This window comes from Girardinichthys multiradiatus, chromosome 3 (assembly GCF_021462225.1).
Source record: "Girardinichthys multiradiatus isolate DD_20200921_A chromosome 3, DD_fGirMul_XY1, whole genome shotgun sequence".
Classification (NCBI taxonomy): Eukaryota; Metazoa; Chordata; class Actinopteri; order Cyprinodontiformes; family Goodeidae; genus Girardinichthys; species Girardinichthys multiradiatus.
The window spans coordinates 44,504,948-44,526,879 of record NC_061796.1 but is presented as its reverse complement, the minus strand read 5'-3'; the positions used below and the strand labels follow the sequence as shown (position 1 = coordinate 44,526,879).

General features: G+C 40.7%; 1 protein-coding gene across 1 annotated transcript; it reads right to left on the bottom strand.

The window, feature by feature from the left end:
• Positions 1-1,964: 1,964 nt before the first annotated feature.
• nagpa (N-acetylglucosamine-1-phosphodiester alpha-N-acetylglucosaminidase) lies at positions 1,965-21,028 on the bottom strand. Its single transcript, XM_047361446.1, has 12 exons — positions 20,863-21,028; positions 15,708-15,913; positions 15,314-15,581; positions 12,951-13,090; positions 12,007-12,115; positions 9,687-9,815; positions 9,361-9,566; positions 9,130-9,177; positions 8,144-8,272; positions 6,849-6,980; positions 6,261-6,342; positions 1,965-5,164 (listed from the first exon to the last, which is right to left on the bottom strand). Exons 1-12 carry the CDS (start codon positions 20,943-20,945, stop codon positions 4,903-4,905), a joined length of 1,794 nt encoding a protein of 597 aa, XP_047217402.1. The 5' UTR covers positions 20,946-21,028; the 3' UTR covers positions 1,965-4,902.
• Between the last annotated feature and the right edge of the window lie 904 nt (positions 21,029-21,932).

Sequence of the window (21,932 nt, the reverse complement as noted above, 5' to 3'; positions counted from 1 at the left end):
GTTCATAATAGAAGGTTATAAACCGCTCATCTAAATAACTTCAGGAGAATGCAGAATGAATCCGAGTTAAAGCTTAGAAAAAATCTAAACTAGCGTCCTGTGAATAAATAAGATATAAGGAAAGATAGGATTAAGGCCACATAAGTATTTTGCGAGGCAGCTTTACAAAACATATCCAAACTATAGGAAATACTTTCATTCAGTCCTCTTTTTGTCTGTTTGTGCCAGTTCAGGGTAGTGGAGACAAACCAAACATTTCCATTTGAGTAAGCACTGAGAGAGTGGAAAACAAATTTAAAATAGATTTAAAATTGAAAGAAAAATTATGGCTGGGATGCAGACTAAGAACCTGGGATGTTTCGATGTTGTCTGTTTTTTGGAATTGAAATGTCGGTGAGCTCCCTATGCTGACATTACTCCTCCGAAGCAGTTAGTTTCTCTATTGTGCTTGAGGAAGAAACATTTCAGGTGACTCACATGCGCCGTGTTTACAAATCTGCTCCACCTTACACATTGCGTGCAAAGAAGAGACAGTCTTTGATAGCTTCTGAAATGTCTGCTTCAAGACCCCCATTCTGAGAAGTTTGTTAGAGAACCTCAGGAAGACCAAGGAACACAGCAGACAGGTCAGACAGAAGGTTGAACTGGCAGAACAAGCAAAGAGAGCATTAATCAGAGAAGCAGTCTAGGAGCCCGTGTAACTCTGGAGGAGCTGCAGAGATTCACAGCTCAAGTGGGAGAAGTTGTCAACAGGACAACTATTAGGCGCTCCACAAATCTGGCAAGAAGAAAGCCAGAAAACAAAGACAGGGCTGTCAATCTTGGTGGTGGCAGCATCATGCAGTGGGGATACGTTTCTTCAGCAGAGACAGAAAAGCTTTTCAACGCTGGTAGGAAAGTAGATGGAACTAAATACGCAACATTCCAGCTTTAAACATGTTCATGTACTCTACAATTCTGCTTGTGGTTCTGTCTGTGTGTACGGGATAGAAGCTCAGAGTGGAGAAAAAGTCCAAAGGTAAAACAGAGGTATAGATGTCTGGTTTTCATGAAATATAAAGAGGATGTTTAAACTACAGTTAATGTTTCTGTTTATATTGGATGCTTAATCAGATTGTGTAGACTGAATTTTTTTTAATGTAATAACTGATGACTTATAGAAGAATGAGTAGGATCACTTCTTCCCTTTCGGATTTGTAAACTAAATCAACAAAGTTGGAGCCCCATATTTTCTGCTTTAATATAATTTTACCCCTTTTTTTATAGTTTCTTTTTCCCCAAAATAAATTACTGTATTTTTTAGCTCTTCAAAATAAATCTAAATATAAACCTAAGAATTTTTTTTAAACCTGATATTTCATCTTAATATTAAAAAGGCAAATGGATTCAATCTGAAAGGCAAATGACCCTGTATGTCATCAATTTTAGCAAAACTAACAAGTTTTTTTAGTCTGATGCAAACAAGGTTTGTGTGTTTGACTTGAATGTTGTCAGGGGGGAGGGCGCGGCGTGTGGCGTAGCGGCTGGTCACGCGACCCATATACAGAGGCCTCAGTCCTCGACGCAGCCGATTGAATCAGGCCCCCGGAAACCTCTGCTGAATATCTAATAGAGAACTTAGCCAGAGCCAATATGCAGTCAAGACAGCAAAGCATGGCATTGGTAATATGATGATATGTGGCTGCACATGTGAAAAATCACTAATGACAGGACACAAGACCGTGAGTCCCAGTATCGCAGGTAAACACGCCTCCCAGTCTACACAAGTTACACACACTATGATGCAGCCGAGCTTCAAAGTAGCACTTGGCCTCTCCTGAAAGCACAAAATCGCCCCGAGGGCTTTTAAAGAAAAAGAGCAAATAATTCCCAAACATGTTTTGAGGAATATATCTAAGATCGCTGTACTCATAACATATTATTAGTTACGATAATGAGATAACTATTGATTAATTAGAGGAACATTAGAGCATCTCTGTTTCTTTTATTAAGTCACAAACATCCTGGCAAAACGTTTTGAGGATTATTTTCATGTCAGCTGATATGCAACCGTTTATAATACAAAAAGCAAGCAACAGTAGCTGAAATAGGGAAATCTACTGACCATGGAGGCTGTGTTTTCTGAAAATGATGCTGTCTGCAGTACAAAGTGCATCTTGTGGCAGGTTTTTACTAAGCAAATGGTAATGTGATGAAGAGTAGGAAGCCTGTGACAAAATACTTCAGCTCTGCAGTGAAAAACATGACTGGCATAGTTGAGCAACTGGGCAATGCTTCAGAGAGCAGAATAGTTCATGCTTCCCTGCAGTCTGCTCTGCAGGCAGCAGGGAAGCATACCTGGTGCTTTCATGGTTATTTTTAGGCTTTAAACTCTGTCAGGCAAAGGAAACCCAACTGTTCAGTTTTTCATTGTACAAGTCTGTAATCAAGAATCAGCTAAACTGGAACATATCAATGGCCACAGGTTCAAATTAAAGTTCCTTGTTTTCCCTTTCCTTGGCAGATCAGGTCAAATCTTTAAGTTTTGGTTTTTAGTAAAAGAAAATTAACAAATTGACCTGAAACAAAGTTTGGTTTTCACGTAAAGTTATCCAGTGTTAAGTGTGCAGCCAGTGGCCAAGGTCAGAGGTCAAATTAATGCTTCAGAGCAATGCCACTTGGCAGAAATGTCCCTAAAGCTGCAGACACCCGTGGGTGAAAGTTCAGCCTTGCCTGAAGCTTAATCAGATACGTTTGCAGGCTGGAGAATCCTCATGGTAACATGATGGTGGTGGAGGGTGTAACAAGGCTCCACCACCTGCTTCATCACCAGTCTGGGAGCTGAATAAGACGATGACCTCAGACATGTTTTATTTTACATTAAAATTAATGGCGGTCTTCAGTGACACTGACACTATGACCTCAACTTGATCCAGTACATTCATTGCATGTGTTGTTCAGAAGTCTGTGCAGAATTATGCAAGTTATAACAGAGACAGAACCTGAGCAAGAACCGGTAGAAATTAATAAGCTTCATGTGCAAATAGCACAGCTGAACCAGCGAGAAGGTTTCTCTGGAGTCTCAAAGCTATTGATGACAGTCCAGTTTAGAAGATCCAACAATCCAAGATGCATCTGTTTCAAATCGAATGATTATGAACTGTTATTGTGGTTTCATTCCTTATTATTTTTCACATGATTATCACCCTTTTAGTGTTTATGATCTCTTCTATCTTTTTCATTGTATCCACAGCACATTGGACGGCATCTGACAGTTTTTAAAAGACACTTTATAAATATATCAGATTTAAATTTTGATCCAATGTTTAAAGGATGAAACCATCTCAGGTGACATCTTTCCAAAAGCCAGAACTTATAGTTTTGCTCCATTCAGACTAATAAATGTGTGAATTTTTAAATCACATCCTAAAAGCAAACATAATTACTGAAATAGTTTTCTTGTTTCAAAGAAAAATATGAAAAAAAATCTGCTTTGATTTATGTATTTTGCTTCTTGCCACCAGCAAAGAAATCAACCCAGAAATCCCATCCATATACATCTGAGGTGTCAAGCTGCCATTTTACTTCAGAGCTCCCATCCTTTAAACCTTTAGACGCATCTCTAACACATCTGAATAACGGCTCGTTACCAGGCCTCTGCACAGCTGAATGACTGATGATGGAAATCGGTCATCTGATTCAGCTGTTTTGGAGCATGGATGCATCAAGAAGTTGCAGGGTAGTAGCTCTCCAGGACTGGACTTGGGCACCCATGCTGTAGATGGGTACATACCTAGGTTGATGCAATATGATGTTAATAGATAGGGAGGGATTCCAAGGACGATCTGCTGAAGCTAAGACAGTAAAGTCTACATTTTGTTCATTGCAGTTTGATTTTCCTCTCATTTCTTTGGCTTCATAAAACAAGAGCGAACTTTACCTGAGAGATGCTACCCCTAAAGGTCAAATTTTTGAGAGGAAAACAGAATATTTCACTCAAACATTGAGCTAAAAACCATCATCACAATGAAACTGATTACTATTTGGTTCGCTTTGAACATTACTGTTCTTTAGATGCAATTTTATCTGACCAAGCAGGAAAAAGTTCAACATTTCAACTTCAAAACTTTATCACAAAAGAATTTTAAAGGTAATGGGTTCCAGACTAAAAATGTCCTAAATATGTAATCATTTACAATCTTTATAAGGGGCCCAAAGTTTGAAAAATCCTGCAATATTTTTGGTTTCTTGGAGGCACAAAATATTTTAAAATTATACATTAAAAATTCATTAAGCTATTACCTTATCAACAGAAAAACAATCTCCCATTCCTATAAAAAACTGATGCCAGTTTGCCAAATATTTTTAGAAAAGTGTGTAAGAAACTTCTAACAAAATGTTAAAGTCATTGAAACACCATGTTTTAGGCCTGTAACACCCCACTGCCAGTAAAAATACCATTTATAACAGTCTCTATCTGGGTGGGATTTTGTCAGGGATGTAATTTACTGTGTTTGTGTCGTGAGCTTACCCAGAAAGCTGAGAAAGTATCGCTCTGTGCAGGTTAGAGCTCACAGTTCCAGTTCACATTCAAAGGTCAGCAAACATCATCGTACCTTGAGCTAAAACAGACCCCAGAGATTACAGACAAAATCAAACTTTTATCTGCTTCTGTTCCTCTTCAGGTTGAAACGCCTCGACTCACAAAAAAACTCCAGAGCCAAGTTCAGAAAAGCTGCTAAAAGCTTCTAGAAACATCTGATATGTTTGATGCGAGCAATGTAAATAAACTGTTGTGCTTCGTCGTGTTTCATATCAGCAGGTCCACTGATGAAGATTAGTCAACATTACTGACAGAGCATGAAAGATGCGTTTCAGTGCAATAACAGTGCTCTCACTCCTCATCTTCCGTCTTCCAGGCAGCTACGACCTTCCTGAATGTAACGGAGACCAAATTTCCTCCTCAAAATCAGAGTACTCCAGTCCCAAGCTCCCATTCCCAGATTCCCCAGTTTCTCTAGCACACGAAGCGGCTCCGTTGATGTCACGTAGAGGTACGTAGGAATAATCCGTGTGCTCAGGGAAGCAGGAGGTCGCTGACTGTTGACATGCCTGGTGAAGAAGAACAATCAGGCTGGCCAACAAAAGAGAGGTGAGGACGAGGGTGATGATCAGCCACGACCGCCTGAGGAGAGAAACAGGTCTTGAATCAATTTCATGACCCTGACCTCAATAAATTAATTTAGGCTATTAAAAATCAAGCTTGCCATTAAATGAACAGGAAATGAAATGCAACTAAAAAGGCACCTAACACGAAGTGGTATTTGGTATTGGATTCAGAGGGCTGCTCATGTTAAAGAGAGCCTAAAACACAACCTGGTTATTTGTGAAGTTGGTCAGGAAATCAGTGTTCCCCAGTAGAAACCAGTGGGCAATAGGGCCAAAATATCTTATCCTGTTTGGCTTTTATGTTTAGAACAAACCCCTTATTTATGCCCAAAACATTTCTGAACAGGTTTTCATCAGTTTGTGTTAGAAAAGGAGCAGTTTTCCTAAGAGTTACATCACACAAATAGACTGGAAGCAGCAGCAGCCAGTACAGTCTCTGCTTCACTGTCAGCCTCAGTGTAAAGAATCAGAAAAACACTGTTGGTGTAAATCTAGATTTGTCCGATTCTTCCAACTTACATTTTCTTCAGTTTCTTTTCATAATATTCTGGTCACACTGAATGAAAACTAATCTAAGGTCCTGTTCATATGAGAAGGTTTTTTGGTGAAAATAGAAAAGTACATGAGAATGGCGCGTGTCTTCTCTGAAAACCGCACAATTTGAAAACGGGTTCTAGAGTGCAACGTTTTGAAACGTCCTTGTCTCTGTGTCCATGTAAACGGAAAAAAATGAAATCTTCCTCTATGATGAAGATCTGGCATATGAACAGTAGGACGGCTGTCAGTAGAAATGAATGCACACAGAATAACGGCTGGCGACCAGTTTAAAACATACAGGAGAAGAAGAGATCAACCATAACAATGGCAGAGTGTACTTCCTTGGGCTGCTGACTCTTTTGAATCTAACGACGGTTCTCCAACAAAACACTTTCACTTCTTACTTGTAAAACTACATTAGATCAATGCTGAATTTAAGTGGGGAAACTAAAAACGGCGCTACAGTCGAGACCTGCTTTATCTCTGAAAGGATATTACGTTTCTGTTATTTTCATAAAGAACTGACAGAGGAGGAGAAAGGTCAGAGGTGAGACCACTTTGACCTTTGAACTTACTCTGTTAAATAAGGCTGCTTTCTGTGAGCTTCTTCTTCTCGTCTCCAGGATGTAATCATCTGTCTGGCCAGGCAGTGTCCAGCTGTAGAGAGATAGGGAGAAATGACCCTAGTAACCGTTTAATCTCTTAAAGCATATTTGGATCTAACTGAATAACTTGAACATGTCCAGGTTAATGTCCACCCCCTGGTATCCTTCATCTCCTACGTAATAGTCATCTCTGCAGTTGGATATGTGATCCCATAATACTAAGTAATGCCACTGGCTGATATAAAAACAGAGACCGAACACGACTCACATAGCACTTTCTGTTTTAATAAGCTGTGTATGTTTCTGTCTGGATGTCTGAAAATGAAATTTTAACTTTGATTTTTAAAAACATGCATATCCAAATAAACTACATAAATGCTTGTATGCGATTTAGAACAAATTCAAAGTCTGAGTTGTTCCTACTTCTGTCCTGTTAAAAGTCTGATCTGTTCGAACCAGGCAAACATGAATCAAGCAGAAAATGACAAAGATGTTTTTATGAAGAATCACACAAACGTTTCGCAACAGAGAACGGAAGAATCAGGGTTGTGTTCGTACCTCTGTGTAAGGTGGAATTGGTCTCTCCTGGTAATGTGGCGTTACAGCTTCCTGTCTGCGGGTCACATGGACACAAGTCGTCACAGCGACACTCCTGAGCGCAAGACGCACCGAAGAAACCCAAAGGACACACTGAAAGAAAGTGTCACAATATGCTGACCGACACAAAACTGATAAAAATGTGATAAAACCTCAGGCAGTCTGATGATTAGGCATCACATTTACGAGGTTTTTTCTAAATAAAACACAAACACACCTTTTTCATCAGAATCTGTTTTATTTGTGACTATAGTTAAATGAAGTAATATGAATAAATTACTAAAATGAATAAAAAACGATTTAAAATGCAGGGAAATTTGACTCAAAATGATTCTTTAATAAACAGCAGCAGAAACGTTTGGTTAACATTTAATAATCATAACTGCAGCGACATTGTGTCACCAAGCCGTGTTTAAAACCAGATCGTTTTGATGGACCTGAGTTTTTTTTTGCCCCCAACAGATTCATAACTGGAATAAAATAAAGAAAGACTGAAAATCAGGGTAAAACCTGGATCTGATAGCAGGACCCAAACATCTCCAGCAGAACATCTCTCAAAGCATTTTACTGACACCAAGCATGTGATACCATGGAGCCAGCCATCTCCATGGTCCGTGATGTAAAACAACATGTTCCTGATTCTGCTGTTTTACCAACAGAAGCTTTTTCTTTTGGCTCGGAAACACAGGCCAGATTCAAGTCCGAAGGGTATAAAACACCACGAGAAGTTCATGAATCTGTCACGGAGGCAGTGTTTGTCCTTCTTTGGGCAACTTGTGGTGGTTCCCACTGCAGACCGGACACATCTTTGACCCAGTGGGGCAGCTTTAGCAGTTTGGCCCTAAATCTTTATGCAGCTCATTTTTTTTATTCACCTACTAAAAAAAAAAAAACTTGACTGACAGAAGGTTCAAGTGTATTGCTGCTGGACCCAGCAGTGTCCCTAATTTTATGGCTGGTCAAGGTCATATTATAATAACAGTTTAAACACCAAGATATTCTCCTGAAAGTCATTTTCACATTCAGACATATGTTCTCACTATTAGGCGGTCCCAAAGCTGGCAGGAGAGAACATCTGAGGTTGTTCATTAAATTCAAGACCTTCAAGGACCCATCAAGTATTTTCTGTTGAAAAACTATTTGCTGCATTCAGAAGATTTCCAAGAATCGCTGAGTAACCACTACTGCTAGTTGTTTGGATAAAATATTTTTGTGTGTTTATTTTAGCTACGTATGAAGTAAAGCAAAGCTCTTACCTTTTTCACAGGTTTTGTCCTGGAAACCAGGCGGGCAGATGCAGCGTCCGCTGACTGGATCACAGGAGCCGCCGTTAAAACAGGAGCAGGTTTTGCTGCAGGCGTCACCGTAGAAACCTGGGAGACACCCTTCAAAAAGGAAGAAGAAACCCAACAAACGATAAAACAGTTCATCTCGTTTAAACTCTAAGATTCATGACTATTGGCCATATTATTAAAAAAAAAAAAAAAAAAAATGTAATTTTTAGCTGCTGAGCTGGAAATGTAAGCAAGTCAGGAGGAGAATGTGTCCTGCAGTTCATGTGCATCTTTCAGAACTTGACTGGGCCATTCGAACACATGAATATGCTTTACTGTAAACCATTCCCTTGTATCACTGGCTGTATGTTTGTGGCATTGTCCTGCTGAAAGCTGAACCTCCACCCCAGATTGAAGTCTGTTGTGGCCTCTAACTGGTTTCCTTCTAGGACTGTCCTGTAAGAAGCTCCATTCATCTTCTCCTCAACTCTGACCAGCTTTCCCTGCCCCTGCTGAAGAAGAGCTTCCCCGTAGCATGATGCGGTCACCACTATACTCCACAATGGGGATTATATGATCAGGGCAATGTTCAGTATTAGTATTACCACTAAACACAGTAATCTCTATGTAGGCCATAAAGTTTTGATTTTATTTAGGGGGTTCAGAGTATTTGGGACTGCTGGCCCTTAACTGAACAGCTGCATTTATACTGAGAACAAATAATAAATGAAGTGACTTTTGAAGGTGTCAGTGGATTTCATTGAAGGGTATTAGATCAGATAAGGCTGAGTATAAATTTTAATTGAAAAATCGTTTGATTATTATGTCTCAGATTTCTTTCACTAACATGGACCACTTTGAGTTAGTGACTCATATTAAATCTTAATAAAAGATAGTGAAGTTTGTGGGTAAGAAAATGTTCAATGAGAGTGAACAGTTCTGTAAGGAAATAAATGAACCGTATTTACCTTCACTACAGTTAGCCCCTCTCCATCCAGCATCACAGACACAGCCACCTGCAACACACACACACACACACACACACACACACACACGATAACAGGATGAAGAAAGTTTAGCAGCAGCTTTTAAGGTGGACATGTGCATCTTGACTAAATGGTGATGTTTTGGGGGCTGCTGTAATGATTCTCACTTAAGCAGCTCAGAAAGGAGAACCTGGGTGAACACATCGAGCTTACCGGCAGTGCAGACACCATGAGGTCCGCAGGCGGGAGGCTGACACACCAGGGTGTCACAGGCGGGACCCTGCCAGCCCCTCTGACAATGGCAGTGTCCGTCAACGCATTCACCGTGTTCGCTGCAGTTCGCTGGATGACAACGTCGCTGATGAACACACAGAACAGTGGAGACATCTCTGCTACAGCGCCACCTGCTGTCAGATGTGCTGGCAAGGATTAAAAAAAAAAACCATCAGGAAAGGGAAAAATGACAAAAATCTTGAAAAACAAAAAATAATAATAATCTTTCAGATATGAAGTATCATGTGAAGGATTTAGTGGCTCACCAGTGATCAGAGGGGTAGCTGGCCAGAGAGCCATCAGTCACAAAGGTGGAAGACCCGCCTCCATCCAAATTAATGGCATTGATCACTCCATTTCTCTTCAGGAACTCAGCTACCTGCCAAAGATTCATTCTGTTTGGAAGGAAAACGCATCTGCAGTTAAAATGCTGGAAACAAACTGTGATAAAAACGGCTTTTAAAAAGAGTCTAGACAGAAAACATCCAAACAAAGTCAAGCAAATCCAGGCTACTACTGAGTCCAGATATGTTAGAAAGTAAAAGTGTATCATTTAACTCCACAATAATTCAGTTTGTATGCTGTCAAAAAAAACCAAAAAACTACAGTTTAGGTTTTGGAAAGCTAACATGCCCTAGTTACAAGATTTAGTGTTATTTAAAGTCATTCTGAACCAGACATGGTGAGATGATGGAGCTCACTGCTGAGAAAACCAGTTGCTTCAAACTTTATAACTTCTTACTTGGTCCCTAATAAGTTTATAGTTACAGGAAACACAAACGTATTTTATATTCACAACATCATTTAAACAATATATTAGGACACATTTACCATAGTATATGAAGTAATACTGTTTAAAAGATAAAGTAAATGAACTACAGGATGGTAGCTTTAACTGGGACAGATTTTGAAGTTGGTTTTGTGGGATAGGGGTCAGTTTGGAGAGACAAGCAGGTAAAATGAAACCTGATAGTTCAGAACAGCACCACCAGCTGCAGGTAAGACACTGACCACTCTCAGGTTCTTCATCCAACCAACATTAAAAAAAAAAAAAAAAAACCCAAATAACTGAAGTAAACTAACACAATAGATAACATGTATTTATTGCCAATGCACCCCCAGCAGTAGTGAAAATATATTTCTTGTTGTTGTTAGAAGGCAGAAGGTCAGTCTGTTTGGTCTAGCCAGCTGGGGCCTGATACTGAAGCACAGAAGGTAGCAGTTTAGACATGTCAGAGTATTCTTAGCTGAATCATTAACAGCAGAACATTCATCTTCAGATTGCCTGCAGGGTTGTGGGGGTTTACAAGGTGAGGGGAAAGTCAAATCCATACAATTGATTAGTGGAAATACCTTAAAAGGGTTGAAGACACATATTCTTGTAAGTATCCAGTTTCTTTTTAACAAACACACACAGATATTCATCATCAGCCTCATTATTTAACGTTGCATTCTATCTACTCTGCATTTAATCCTGCACACCCTTTATTTTCATTGTGACTCACACATAATGAATTCATGTTTGGTGACCTTTTGAAAATGTTCAGTTTCCTGGTGAAGACTTTATGAAACTAACAACCTGTTTCATTATAATGACTCAAAGTGGTTTTGTCTAAGGACGAAGTCGACTTTTACTACATGACAAACATTCCTAAAGAAAACAAGCAGGTTAAACTGGAATAGGCCTGATTTAAGGCAACTATGTCAACGTTTCAGTTGCTGTTTTAACTGAGTCTACTGGTATGTGTGTGAGCAAAACCAGTTTCTATATCCACCAACTATGAATTAGTTCTACATTCTAAGGGTCTCTAAACAGGATTCAAGGATCCTATCAAAATTCCTCAAAAATCCTAAATATGCACCAATTTCTTTAAATCCTAGATATTAAAAGAGGCTTACACTCTTTTTGTTGTAACTATAATCATTTCTGTGTGACTTTTGTTCATAAGAAGCTTGTATGTTTAACCATGGTGATAGAAACACGCTGCTGAAATAAATAATATCATGTCTGTCCTCTACACTGACTGAACTAAGGAATGTTTCTAGATACAAAATAAAACCAGAAAGACGAGTTTAAGTATTTCTTTTCTTTTAATGCAACAAATGTCAACAATTGAACTGCACTAATGATGCAGGGAACATTTCATGGGTTTCATCTATTTTGTCTTTCATTTTTCATAGTTAAGGATAGGATTCAGTTGGCCTCAAGGAATTGTGTTTTTTGTTCTCCATGTTGTAAATTTGGTCTTTTTCAAAAACCTAAATAAAGACACTGAATTGTGTTTTTTTTTATATTTTTGCCATAAAAGTATAAAAGCATTTTCTATAGTATGTATTTAGATAATCTGACAAGATACATTTTTCAATAAAGGTCAATGAAGGTTTTGCAGCAGAAGACATATGTGAGGCTAAATATGGCTCCTTTAAAAGGTTGCTGACTCCTGTCCTCAGGGGAGCACAAACACACTCACTCTGTGGTATATGTCAAACTCCAGCATCCATTTAATCAATATTTCACAATAACTGTAAGTTCAGAGCAGAACACAAATCAATTGTTAACATCTTTCAGCTCATTTATTTTCTTACCCTCTTTTCTTTGTTTGACCATCGATTTGAAACAGGATTAGCCGTCCCTCTTTGTCGTGGCCCACTGCTGTTCTGGCCGACACCACATCCACAAAATACCTTAAAGACCCTGACGTGAAGAAGAAAAATGCTCATCGGTTTTATTAAAGGAAACAAAAAACAAAACGTTTCCCTGTATTCTTCATGTTTTGAAGTAAATGCAGATAAAAACAGAGGAATCATGGAATACGTCACACAGATGTACTTTGGTGCATTTGATAAGTACGTTTTCGTTAAAGTACAAATAAAAGAAAAAAACTCACTGTAAAAAATATGTCAGTAATTCATCCAATGTTCAAACTGTGTTTTTATACTTCTCTACTAAGTTATGTCTGTACTGACTCTGGTTTTAGATTCCAAGGTTTATTCTGGTACATACCGGCAATAAAACAGCCTTGAAAAGAACTATTTTTGCTTTTTAGCTACAAATACTCCAACTGACCCTGGGGTGAAACAACAGATGAATCTTTGGAAAAGCACCCTCATGCTCACTGTTAGGTATGGTGGAGGATCTGTGATGCTGTGGGACTCTTTCAAAACCATTTTAAACGCAAAACAAATGTTTTTTGTTTTTTTTTTACGTTATTTCAGCTTTTATTTTTATGATTAATACTTGTCTCTTCGGGTCACCTTCTATCAAAACATTCCAGATCAGTCAGGGAATCTGATTCCGGACACGGATGGATGATATCCTACAAACAGTCCTGCATGTGAGGAATCATTTTCTAGAATTTAGATACAGAGAAAATCTGGATAGTGTTTAGTAAAGCCTTATGCTATGGGTTAAATTTAGACTAGGTTTGGGTTGAAAATGTGTCAAATCTAGAGGTAAAATCTGAACCAAAACCCTTTAGAACTGTCTGCAGTAGAGCCTCGAGCAGAGGATGTGAAGGTCCAGTTCATACCCGTCTCCTGGATCTCACTGCACTCAGCCTCCAAACTCTGATTGATGTATATTTCTCCATTCCTCAGCAGCCATATGACTCCACTGACCAACTGAACAAATGGGTTGGACCGGTCTAAAACATCTTCCTGTGACAGATACCTGGACATCATAAGACAGAAAATAAATAAAGACCTCTTCTCACCGTTAAACACCCTCCAGGACAGAAATCACCAACATTAGTGTGTTATTTTCAGTTAGTTAACTGGTTAAACATCCTGTTAGGCCTCTGGAAGATGTCAGTTATTATTGGACTATCAGCTGTGTAAACACAAAGGAAAGGGTCCAATGTTGCATTTTAACTAAAGAATCTTTCAGTCAGGCCCAAATACTGACTCGTTTACTTTAATGCAGGTAAATGTTGCATCATGTGGAGATTCCTGGGATTGTTGACACCAGTTATCAAACAAGTTAAAAGAACCTCTTCATGGTTTCAAGATGACCTGCGAGAGCGTGACTGTTTGCTGCTGTCTGTGAAAATGGTTTTTATTTGATCCTACTGCAATAATCAGAGGATTTTGCGTGAGAACCTACTGTTCATGAAAATGAGGCTGTTTTGGAGAACTGGTGTCATGCCGAGTCATCCAGACACAAACTTGTCACCAGAGGATTGTTTTTGAGCCCTTGCTGAAGTGGACCAGAGGTGAAACCGTGGGCTACGCAAACACATCAACAGGAAACCTCTCAGCAGACTAGTGATGTAGATCACAAAACCAAACGAGCCAGGAGCACAGGCCGACATGGAGAGAGATAATACTTTATACTTGTGTGAAGTATTATAATAATAAATATGTAGTATTAAATATGATTTCAGATTGCTTAAATATATATAAAGCACACAAATAACACAAACACAAATAATACCTTTCATTGACATGGTCTATAAATAATAGAAAACTATTATATGGTTATATGGAAAAAGTACCAGCTATTATGTATGGTGGAGAACCTGTGATGGTCTGGGCCTGTTTCTCTTCCAAAGGCTTTGGGAACTTTGTTAGACTGCATGGTATGATGGACCCTCTGAAATACCAGGACATCCCAAGTGGAAACGGGTCAACATGGAGTTTTTTGGTAGGATAAAGCGACTTCCAGTGGAATTTGGTGGTTTAACCAAGTACTACCAGCATCAACACCTTTGCCGACTGGGATTTGGGACTTTTGCCTCTACTGAATAAATGCACACAATGAGAAGTTGCATGTCTCTACCAGCACTGTAAAGACCAACAAGGAATGGGGGGTTAAAGTTGACCCACCATTGTTACTCCTCTGATCCACCAACAGAAGAAGTCACAAGTCACTTTTATCCATTTAATCAGACTATTGTTATAACACTACAACTGTACAGAGAGTGGTTTAAAAGATGAACTATCTCAGTGCATTATGCCGAATATTCTACTGCATAAAATATGTTAGAAGAGCTATTCAAAGAGATGCAGTTATGCAACCCAGTGTTCACTCTGTGGAACCAATCCACACACCAGTTGTGAGCTATTTCAACATCTAAGCTAGGTCTGAACAAGCCTTTAGCACCATCCATGTTATGTTCGAAACAGGGCAGGAAGACATTTAGACCATTTAAATCCATCTAAAAACAGAGTGACATATTTAAAAGGGGTGGACTTTCAATGTTCAAAGTATTAAAGCAGGGCTAAACATCTGCCGTGGTAATATTAACATGGAGAATGCCAATATCACACAGACTGCAATATATATACTTGCATTTATACTCTGCAGACGTAGGATTTAGCCATTCAGAATGACTCCCTGCCCCTAAAGGACACACCAGAGAGTTTAATTACAGCAGCCAAGATGCTAAAACTGAGTGATGGCAATTTCATACTGACACAATGATGGAAATCTCACAACTGATGTTCTTAATTTCATAAGTTTCCAATAAATACCATGCATTGTTAGGAATCTTTCAGTCAAAAATGGAATTTAAACTGAATTGAAAAGACAAGAACTACAGGCTCAGACTGGAAGTTCAAACTAGAGAGAATAAAGCTGTTAAAAATCTACGTTGACTGAGAAAACATTTAACTTCCAACACATGACAGCTATCAGACCCACAACGACACGCCAACAAAAATGAACCAACTTGCTCAGTTAAAAACTTTCAGATCTTGCACTAAAATGTACACAATGATGAAAAGAGCCTGAAGTTTCTAAAATAGGAGCTTTGATACTGTTTTCAGCTTCCCTTAAATTAAAAATGAAATAAACCACAACGTACTATCTGAGTTGCTTTAAGCAATATTTGGTCATCCCTAAAAGGAAAAATGATGACTTTATGTTTTCTTGTTTTCCAAGTTTTCTTCTTACCCAAACACCAGGGTGCCGTCACTCCTTATCCCAAACTGGGCATTTTGCACCCCGCCACTGTCCCGCACCAGCCTGCCACTGCTCACCACGTTTCCCTGGCACTCTCCTGATTTTGTGTTGAAGAATCCACCGTTTTGGGCATACAGGCACCCAGCAGCTTTAGCTGTGTCCTCCACAGACACCCGGTGATGCATCCTGCAGCCATCGAGCCCTCCTGGTTCCAACACAGACATCGCCTTCAGCGGGTCGTGGACCACAGTCATGTGACCTGGAATCAGAAATCCAGCAGTATGGTATAGTAGTCTGTGATTGTGTTTTTCCCTTTCTTTACTTTTATTACTCAAATAATTTTAGGTTTAGATTTTGTTATATAAATGATGTCATCCTTAGTTACCAAGAACCCATCTGGTGCCTTCCTCCACATCCGTCACAAACACATTTGACTCGGCAACCGGCCGCCCTCCTCGGCTACTGGAGGGCCAGCTCTCATGGGTGGTGTTGCCATAAATGACGGCTTGACAGGCCCTGACGTGGCGGTGAGAGTGTGTGGGGCCGTGGCCCCGTGTATAAGGCTGGAGGAGGTCATCGTCCAGAGAACGTCTGCAAAGCGCATGGTTTTATTTATAGGAGATCCAAAGCAGAAACACCAACATATTTGATATTTAGACTTGTTTCCCATGTAAAATATTGTAAAATATGTCAAACAGTAAAACATTGCAAGGCTTTAACTGCTGGCTAAGATCTACAAGGGGCTAACTGTAATCGTAACTATAATTCTCGTGTACAAAACGTCTGCTGCAGAAATCTGTTTTGTCCCATGAAGGAATGTGTTTTCACAAAGAAACGAGCTGTGGGTTTCTTCTCGGAGAAAAACAGAGTGCTCGATCAATTCATGTGGCTTTCTCAGTTCTAAACTTTTAACCTTGGTTTTGTTTGCGCAGTTCTTACAGAAATAAGTTTCAAACGTAACTGTGATTCTGACCATTTCTCGTTGGTAAACGACATATTAGGGATTAGTGACTAAAGAACAAGGTTTTTCTTCTGGGAGAAAAATAAGAAAAGGTTATCACAATAACAGTAAGTAAATAAAGAGCTGTGTTTTTTTTTGTTTTTTTTTTACCTAAACTGTTATGAAAGATTAAATATTTCAATAAATTCAAGAAAACAAATGAAAGCTTAGTTTAATCTCCATCAATAAAAATCTATGCATTCTCTTTGGCTGAAGCTTTCTTCTTGGAACCGTGTTTATCACTGAAGATCTTTGAATACTTACTGTCTTTTTTTAACTCACATGGCAGAAGATGATGAGTAATCTATGTAGGAACATAGAAATGAGCTAAGAATAAACCACAGAGCTGACGTAGAGGAATGAGCAAATCGACAGAAAAAAGGCACAGAGCATTTAATATTCATTTTCTCTAAAAACATACAGAGCAGGTATGAATTATGTCATATGCCAAAGATACGGTGTGTTGATTTCCTTTCATTATTACTTGGGATTTAGTCCATGTTAACGTTTCATTCTTTTAAGACCTTTTAAGGATCAGAATAAATTACCTCTATTAACTTAACTTAATTCTTTTTTTATTACATTATTTATTAATAATTACCTAAGAACATATTTAATTTAATCAGGAACTTGAGCAAGTTTGAACTTCCAGTCTGAGCCTGTAGTCCTTGTCTTTTCAATTCAGTTAAAATTACATTTTTGACTGAAAGATTCCTAACACTGCATGATATTTATTGGAAACTAAATTAAATATGCTTTCTCCAGGTCCACAAAACACATGTGGACCAGTTGGGCAAACTCCCATGAACCCTCGAGTACCCTGTAGAGGGTATAGAGCTGGTCCAGTGTTCCACGGCCGGGACGAAAACCACACTGCTCTCCTGAAGCCGAGGTTCGACTATCGGCGGGACTCTCCTCTCCAATACCCTGGCATAGGCCTTACCAGGGAGGCTGAGGAGTTTGATCTCCCTATAGTTGGAACACACCCTAAGGTCAGCCTTCTTATTAAGGGGGACCACCACCCCGGTCTGCCAGTCCAGAGCCACTGTCCCCAACCGCCACGCAATGTTGAAGAGACGGGTCAACCCCACAACATCCAGAGACTCGTACTCAGGGCGGATCTCGTTCAATCCCGAAGCCCTGGCACCATGGAGCTTTTTAACCATCTCAGGGACTAAGGCGCGGGTGATGAAAGAGTCCAAGCCCGAGTCCCCAGCCTCTGCTTCCACCAGGGAATGCATGATGGCAGGATTGAGGAGATTCTCGAAGTACTCCTTCCACCACCCGATAATGTCCCCAGTCGAGGTCAGCAGCTCCCCACCTCTACTGTAAACAATGTGCTTCCCCTCCTGAGACGCCGGACGGTTTGCCCGAATCGTTTCGAGGCCAACCGGTAGTCCTTCTCCATGGCTTCACCAAACTCCTCCCAGGCCCAAGTTTTTGACTCTGTCACAGCCCGGGCCGTGCAACGCTTGGCCTCACGATACCCGTGAGCCGCCTCAGGAGTCCCACAAGCGAACCACAGCCGATAGGACTCCTTCTACAGCTTGACAGCGTCCCTTACTGCTGGTGTCCACCAACGGGTACGGGAAATGCTGCCACGACAGGCACTGCAGACCTTACGGCCACAGCTACGGGCAGCAGCATCGACAATAGACGCAGAGAACATGGTCCACTCGGACTCTATGTCTCCAACCTCCCCCTGAATCTGGTCAAAACTCTCCTGGAGGTGGGAGTTGAATACATCCCTGGACGACGGCTCTGCCAAAACGTTCCCACAAGACCCTCATTATACACTTGGGCCTGCCAAGTCTGTTCGGCTTTCTTCTCTTCCAGCAGATCCAACTCACCACCAGGTGGTGTTCGATGGACAGCTCAGCCCCTTTCTTCATCCGACTATCCAAAAAATGCCGCCGAAGGTCTGAAGACACGACTACAAAGTCGATCATTGACCTCCTGCCTAGGGTGTCCTGGTGTCAAGTGCACTGATGGACACCCTTATGTTTGAACATGGTGTTCATTATGGACAATCCGTGACTAGCATAGAAGTCCAATAACAAAACACCACTCGGATTCAGATCGGGGCGGCCATTCCTCCCAATCACGCCTCTCAAGGTGTCATTGTCGTTTCCCACATGGGTGTTAAAGTCCCTCAGCAGTATAATGGATTCCCTGGGAGGGGCACTATGCAGCACCCCTGACAGAGACGCCAAGAAGGCTGGGTAGTCCACACTACCGCTCGGCACATAGGCCAAAACGACAGTCAGAGACCTATCCCCGACCCGAAGGCGCAGGGATGCGACCCTCTCATCCACTGGGGTAAAGCCCAACACAAGATGGCTGAGCTGAGGGGCAACGAGCAAACCCACACCAGCTCGCCGCCTCTCCCTGCGGGCCACTCCAGAGTAGAAGAGAGTCCACCCTCTCTTGAGGAGCTGGGTTCCAGAACCCACGCTGTACGTGGAGGTTAGCCCGACTATTTCTAGTCGATATCTCTCGACCTCCGGCACAAGCTCAGGCTCCTTCCCCCCACATCGAGGTGACATTCCACATCCCTAGAGCCTGCCTAAGCATCCAGAGATTGGGCTGTCGAGGTCTCCACCTTGGTCCGCTGCCCAATCCTCTTTGCACCGGTCCCTCATGGTTCCCCCTGCAGGTGGTGGGCCCACTGGGTGATGGCCTTGTGTCTCTCGTTCGGGCTTGGCCCAGCTGGGTCCCGCGAGGAGCCACTAGGCGCTCTTCGACGAGTCCCGACCCCAGGCCTGGCTCCAGGGTGGGAACCCGGCTCCGCCGTACCGGATGTCAAGTGCCTCAATTTTTTGCTCCTCATGAATGCGTCTTGAACCGTTCTTTGTCTGACCCGTCACCCAGAGCCTGTTTGCCATGAGAGACCCTAAAAGGGGCATTTAAGCCCCAGACAACATAGCCTCTAGGATCATTCGAGCACTCAAACCCACCCACAACGTTCAAGGCGGTTATCTTAATTTTTATTTACGCACTTATACTAACCATAATCAGAGAGTTTAAAATTTAAATATAATGAAACCTTAAAATTTACTTATTTTGCTCCTTCCTGCCTGCGAAGCTGCTACAGTTGTTTGTAGAGGGAGGCGAAAGAATTCCTCATCCTCCGTTCCTGCTCTGCTCCGATCCAACCGACGGAGCAACTCTGTTATGTTAACTAATGAAAACGGTTCCACATTCTCCGTGACTACTCCGAATGTCACCGTCGATGAACCCGCTCTCCATCAACTCCAATTTTCTGTTCCATTCCGGTCCGTCTTACTCCAGCCCGGTCAACCAATGTACCTCTCGCGCATGCTTTCTTCAGACTCCAAGGAACTTGGAGCGGACATATGTTGCATTTGAATGACAGTAATGTCGTTAATTAATTTAACTTTTACCTTAATGCCTAATGTTTCAGATACGCCCCCCCTCGGCAGCCCAACGCACCTGAGACTGATGTGTAAGCTTCTGCTACTGTCTGCTGCTACACGTTAATGACGGACTACAACAAAAACAATATCTCTAAGTTCAACACTGTTTAATTAAAAGAACTGTAACCTACTGAAAACGATCGATTCTACTAATACTCAAACCACACAAAGAGATACATTTGCCTTTCTTAATTTAAAATGAAAAAATACTACAAACAGGCCATTCTAACACATGGTTTAATCTAATGTGTTGAACTGCGACTCTGGTTTAGTTTCGTCCTCCTGGGAGGTGAATCTTTCCCTCTTCTGCCGTCTCAGGTATTCCTCCTGGATTTTCCCCGCATTTAGTTCAATACATTTTCCCTATCAACTCTGACCAGCTTCTATGATCCTGCTGAAGAAAAGCATTATGTTGTCACCACAGTGTTTCAGTGTGTTCAGTGTTATGTGTCATGTTACGTTTCCCTCCAAACGTGCATTTTGCATGCAGGCGAAACAGATACATTTCTGTCTAATCTGACCAGAGCGCCTTCTTTCACATGTTTGCTGTGTCCCCCATGGGCCTCTTGGCAGCTTTTCTGATAAATGTTCTCCTCTTCCAACCTGTCAGATTATTTGAATGCCATTTCTTGGTAGGTTTGGAGCTATACAGTATTACTACTTTTGCAAGGCAGTGTTCATTTATGATTTGAATGGTGTTAATTCTAGTCTAAAAAGTATGGTATAACAGCACCATCTTGTGGTGAAGACATGCAACTACGGAAACATTTTAAACAGAAACTGCTTCCGTAAACCAAGGCAAAACGTGACGTTCTACCTTGTGACTAGAAGTTGGGTCATTTTCTCAATTCAACATCTCAGATAAGAGTTAAAATGAGAAACTGTTACCAAACAGCTGTTGAGCAAAGTTAGGGTTAGTTCGCGTACTTTTGTTTTTGACACTTAAAAAATAGTGTTCATTTAGGAATAGTTTTGCCAAAAAAATTACATTAAGTATACTTCACTTTAGGGTCAAAAAGTAGACATACTAATCAATAGACTTAACTAACGGCAGCTAACAGGCTAACATTAGTATTAAGCTTAAAAGACACCGGCGGTCTTACCGGGTGTTTCTGGACTCGGACGCCCAGATGTAGAGCCACAACAGCAGCCACAGATAACAGCATTTCACCCAATCTACTGCCATATGGCGGAGATCTGCCCTGTCAAAGTAGGCTCTCCTGTTGAAGCCAACATAATCGTTCTGGTAGAGCACAACGTCACGATAGAAAAAAATGGAGCACACTTCCTGTGGCTTTACAAAATAAATGCCGCATGTCTCGTTCAAGAAAACATGCATGTTACTGCTATATAAACATATTACCTGATCATTGAGGTGTTTAAATATATATATATTTTTCTTCAATATCAATGATACTTACTCACTGGCTTTGAATTTAGTGTGTTGTAGAAATGCTGCAACGCTGCAGTCTTGATTTTACCTATCTTGTGACTAAAATTGTTGCCCATTCTATTTGTGTAAATTAGCTCCAACTTAGATGGGAGAGCCTCTAAATAGCATTTTTCTGTCTTGCCAAAGATTTTCCATTGGATTTAGATCTGAACTGGACTTGGCTATTGCACTTAAATCTTCTTGGATGTAAACTATTCCATTGTTGCTCTCACTGCATGTTTTTTTTGTTTTTTTTTTGTTGTTGTCCTACTTGCATTTGTACTTCTGTCCCCGTCTCTAGTCTTTTGTGGTCTGTAACAGGTGGCCTTCTGATGTGTATTTAGCTACATCTATAATTTCATAAACTCTGACCAGTCTCCCTGTCCATGCGAAGTCATGGCATCCCCAATGCATGATGCAGCCACCATCGTGTTTTACAGTGGGGAAGGTGTGTTCTGGATAATGTGTAACTTCTAGTTTTCTGCCAAGCATAGTGGCTTGCAAAAATGTTTGAGGTAAATTTGGGTTTTAAACAGTTTTAGTCACATCCATGAGCAAGAGTTCCTGAAATAGGCAAACCCAATACATAATGCGCATTTACGCATATTGTCATTGCCATTTTTGGGCATGGTATTACAAAAACATAATCTTATATTTCAAGAACGTCACTCAAAGAAAGTAAAGAAATTAGGTTTTACTCATCTAAAATTTTATTTTTGTGTCATTATCATTCAATTTCCG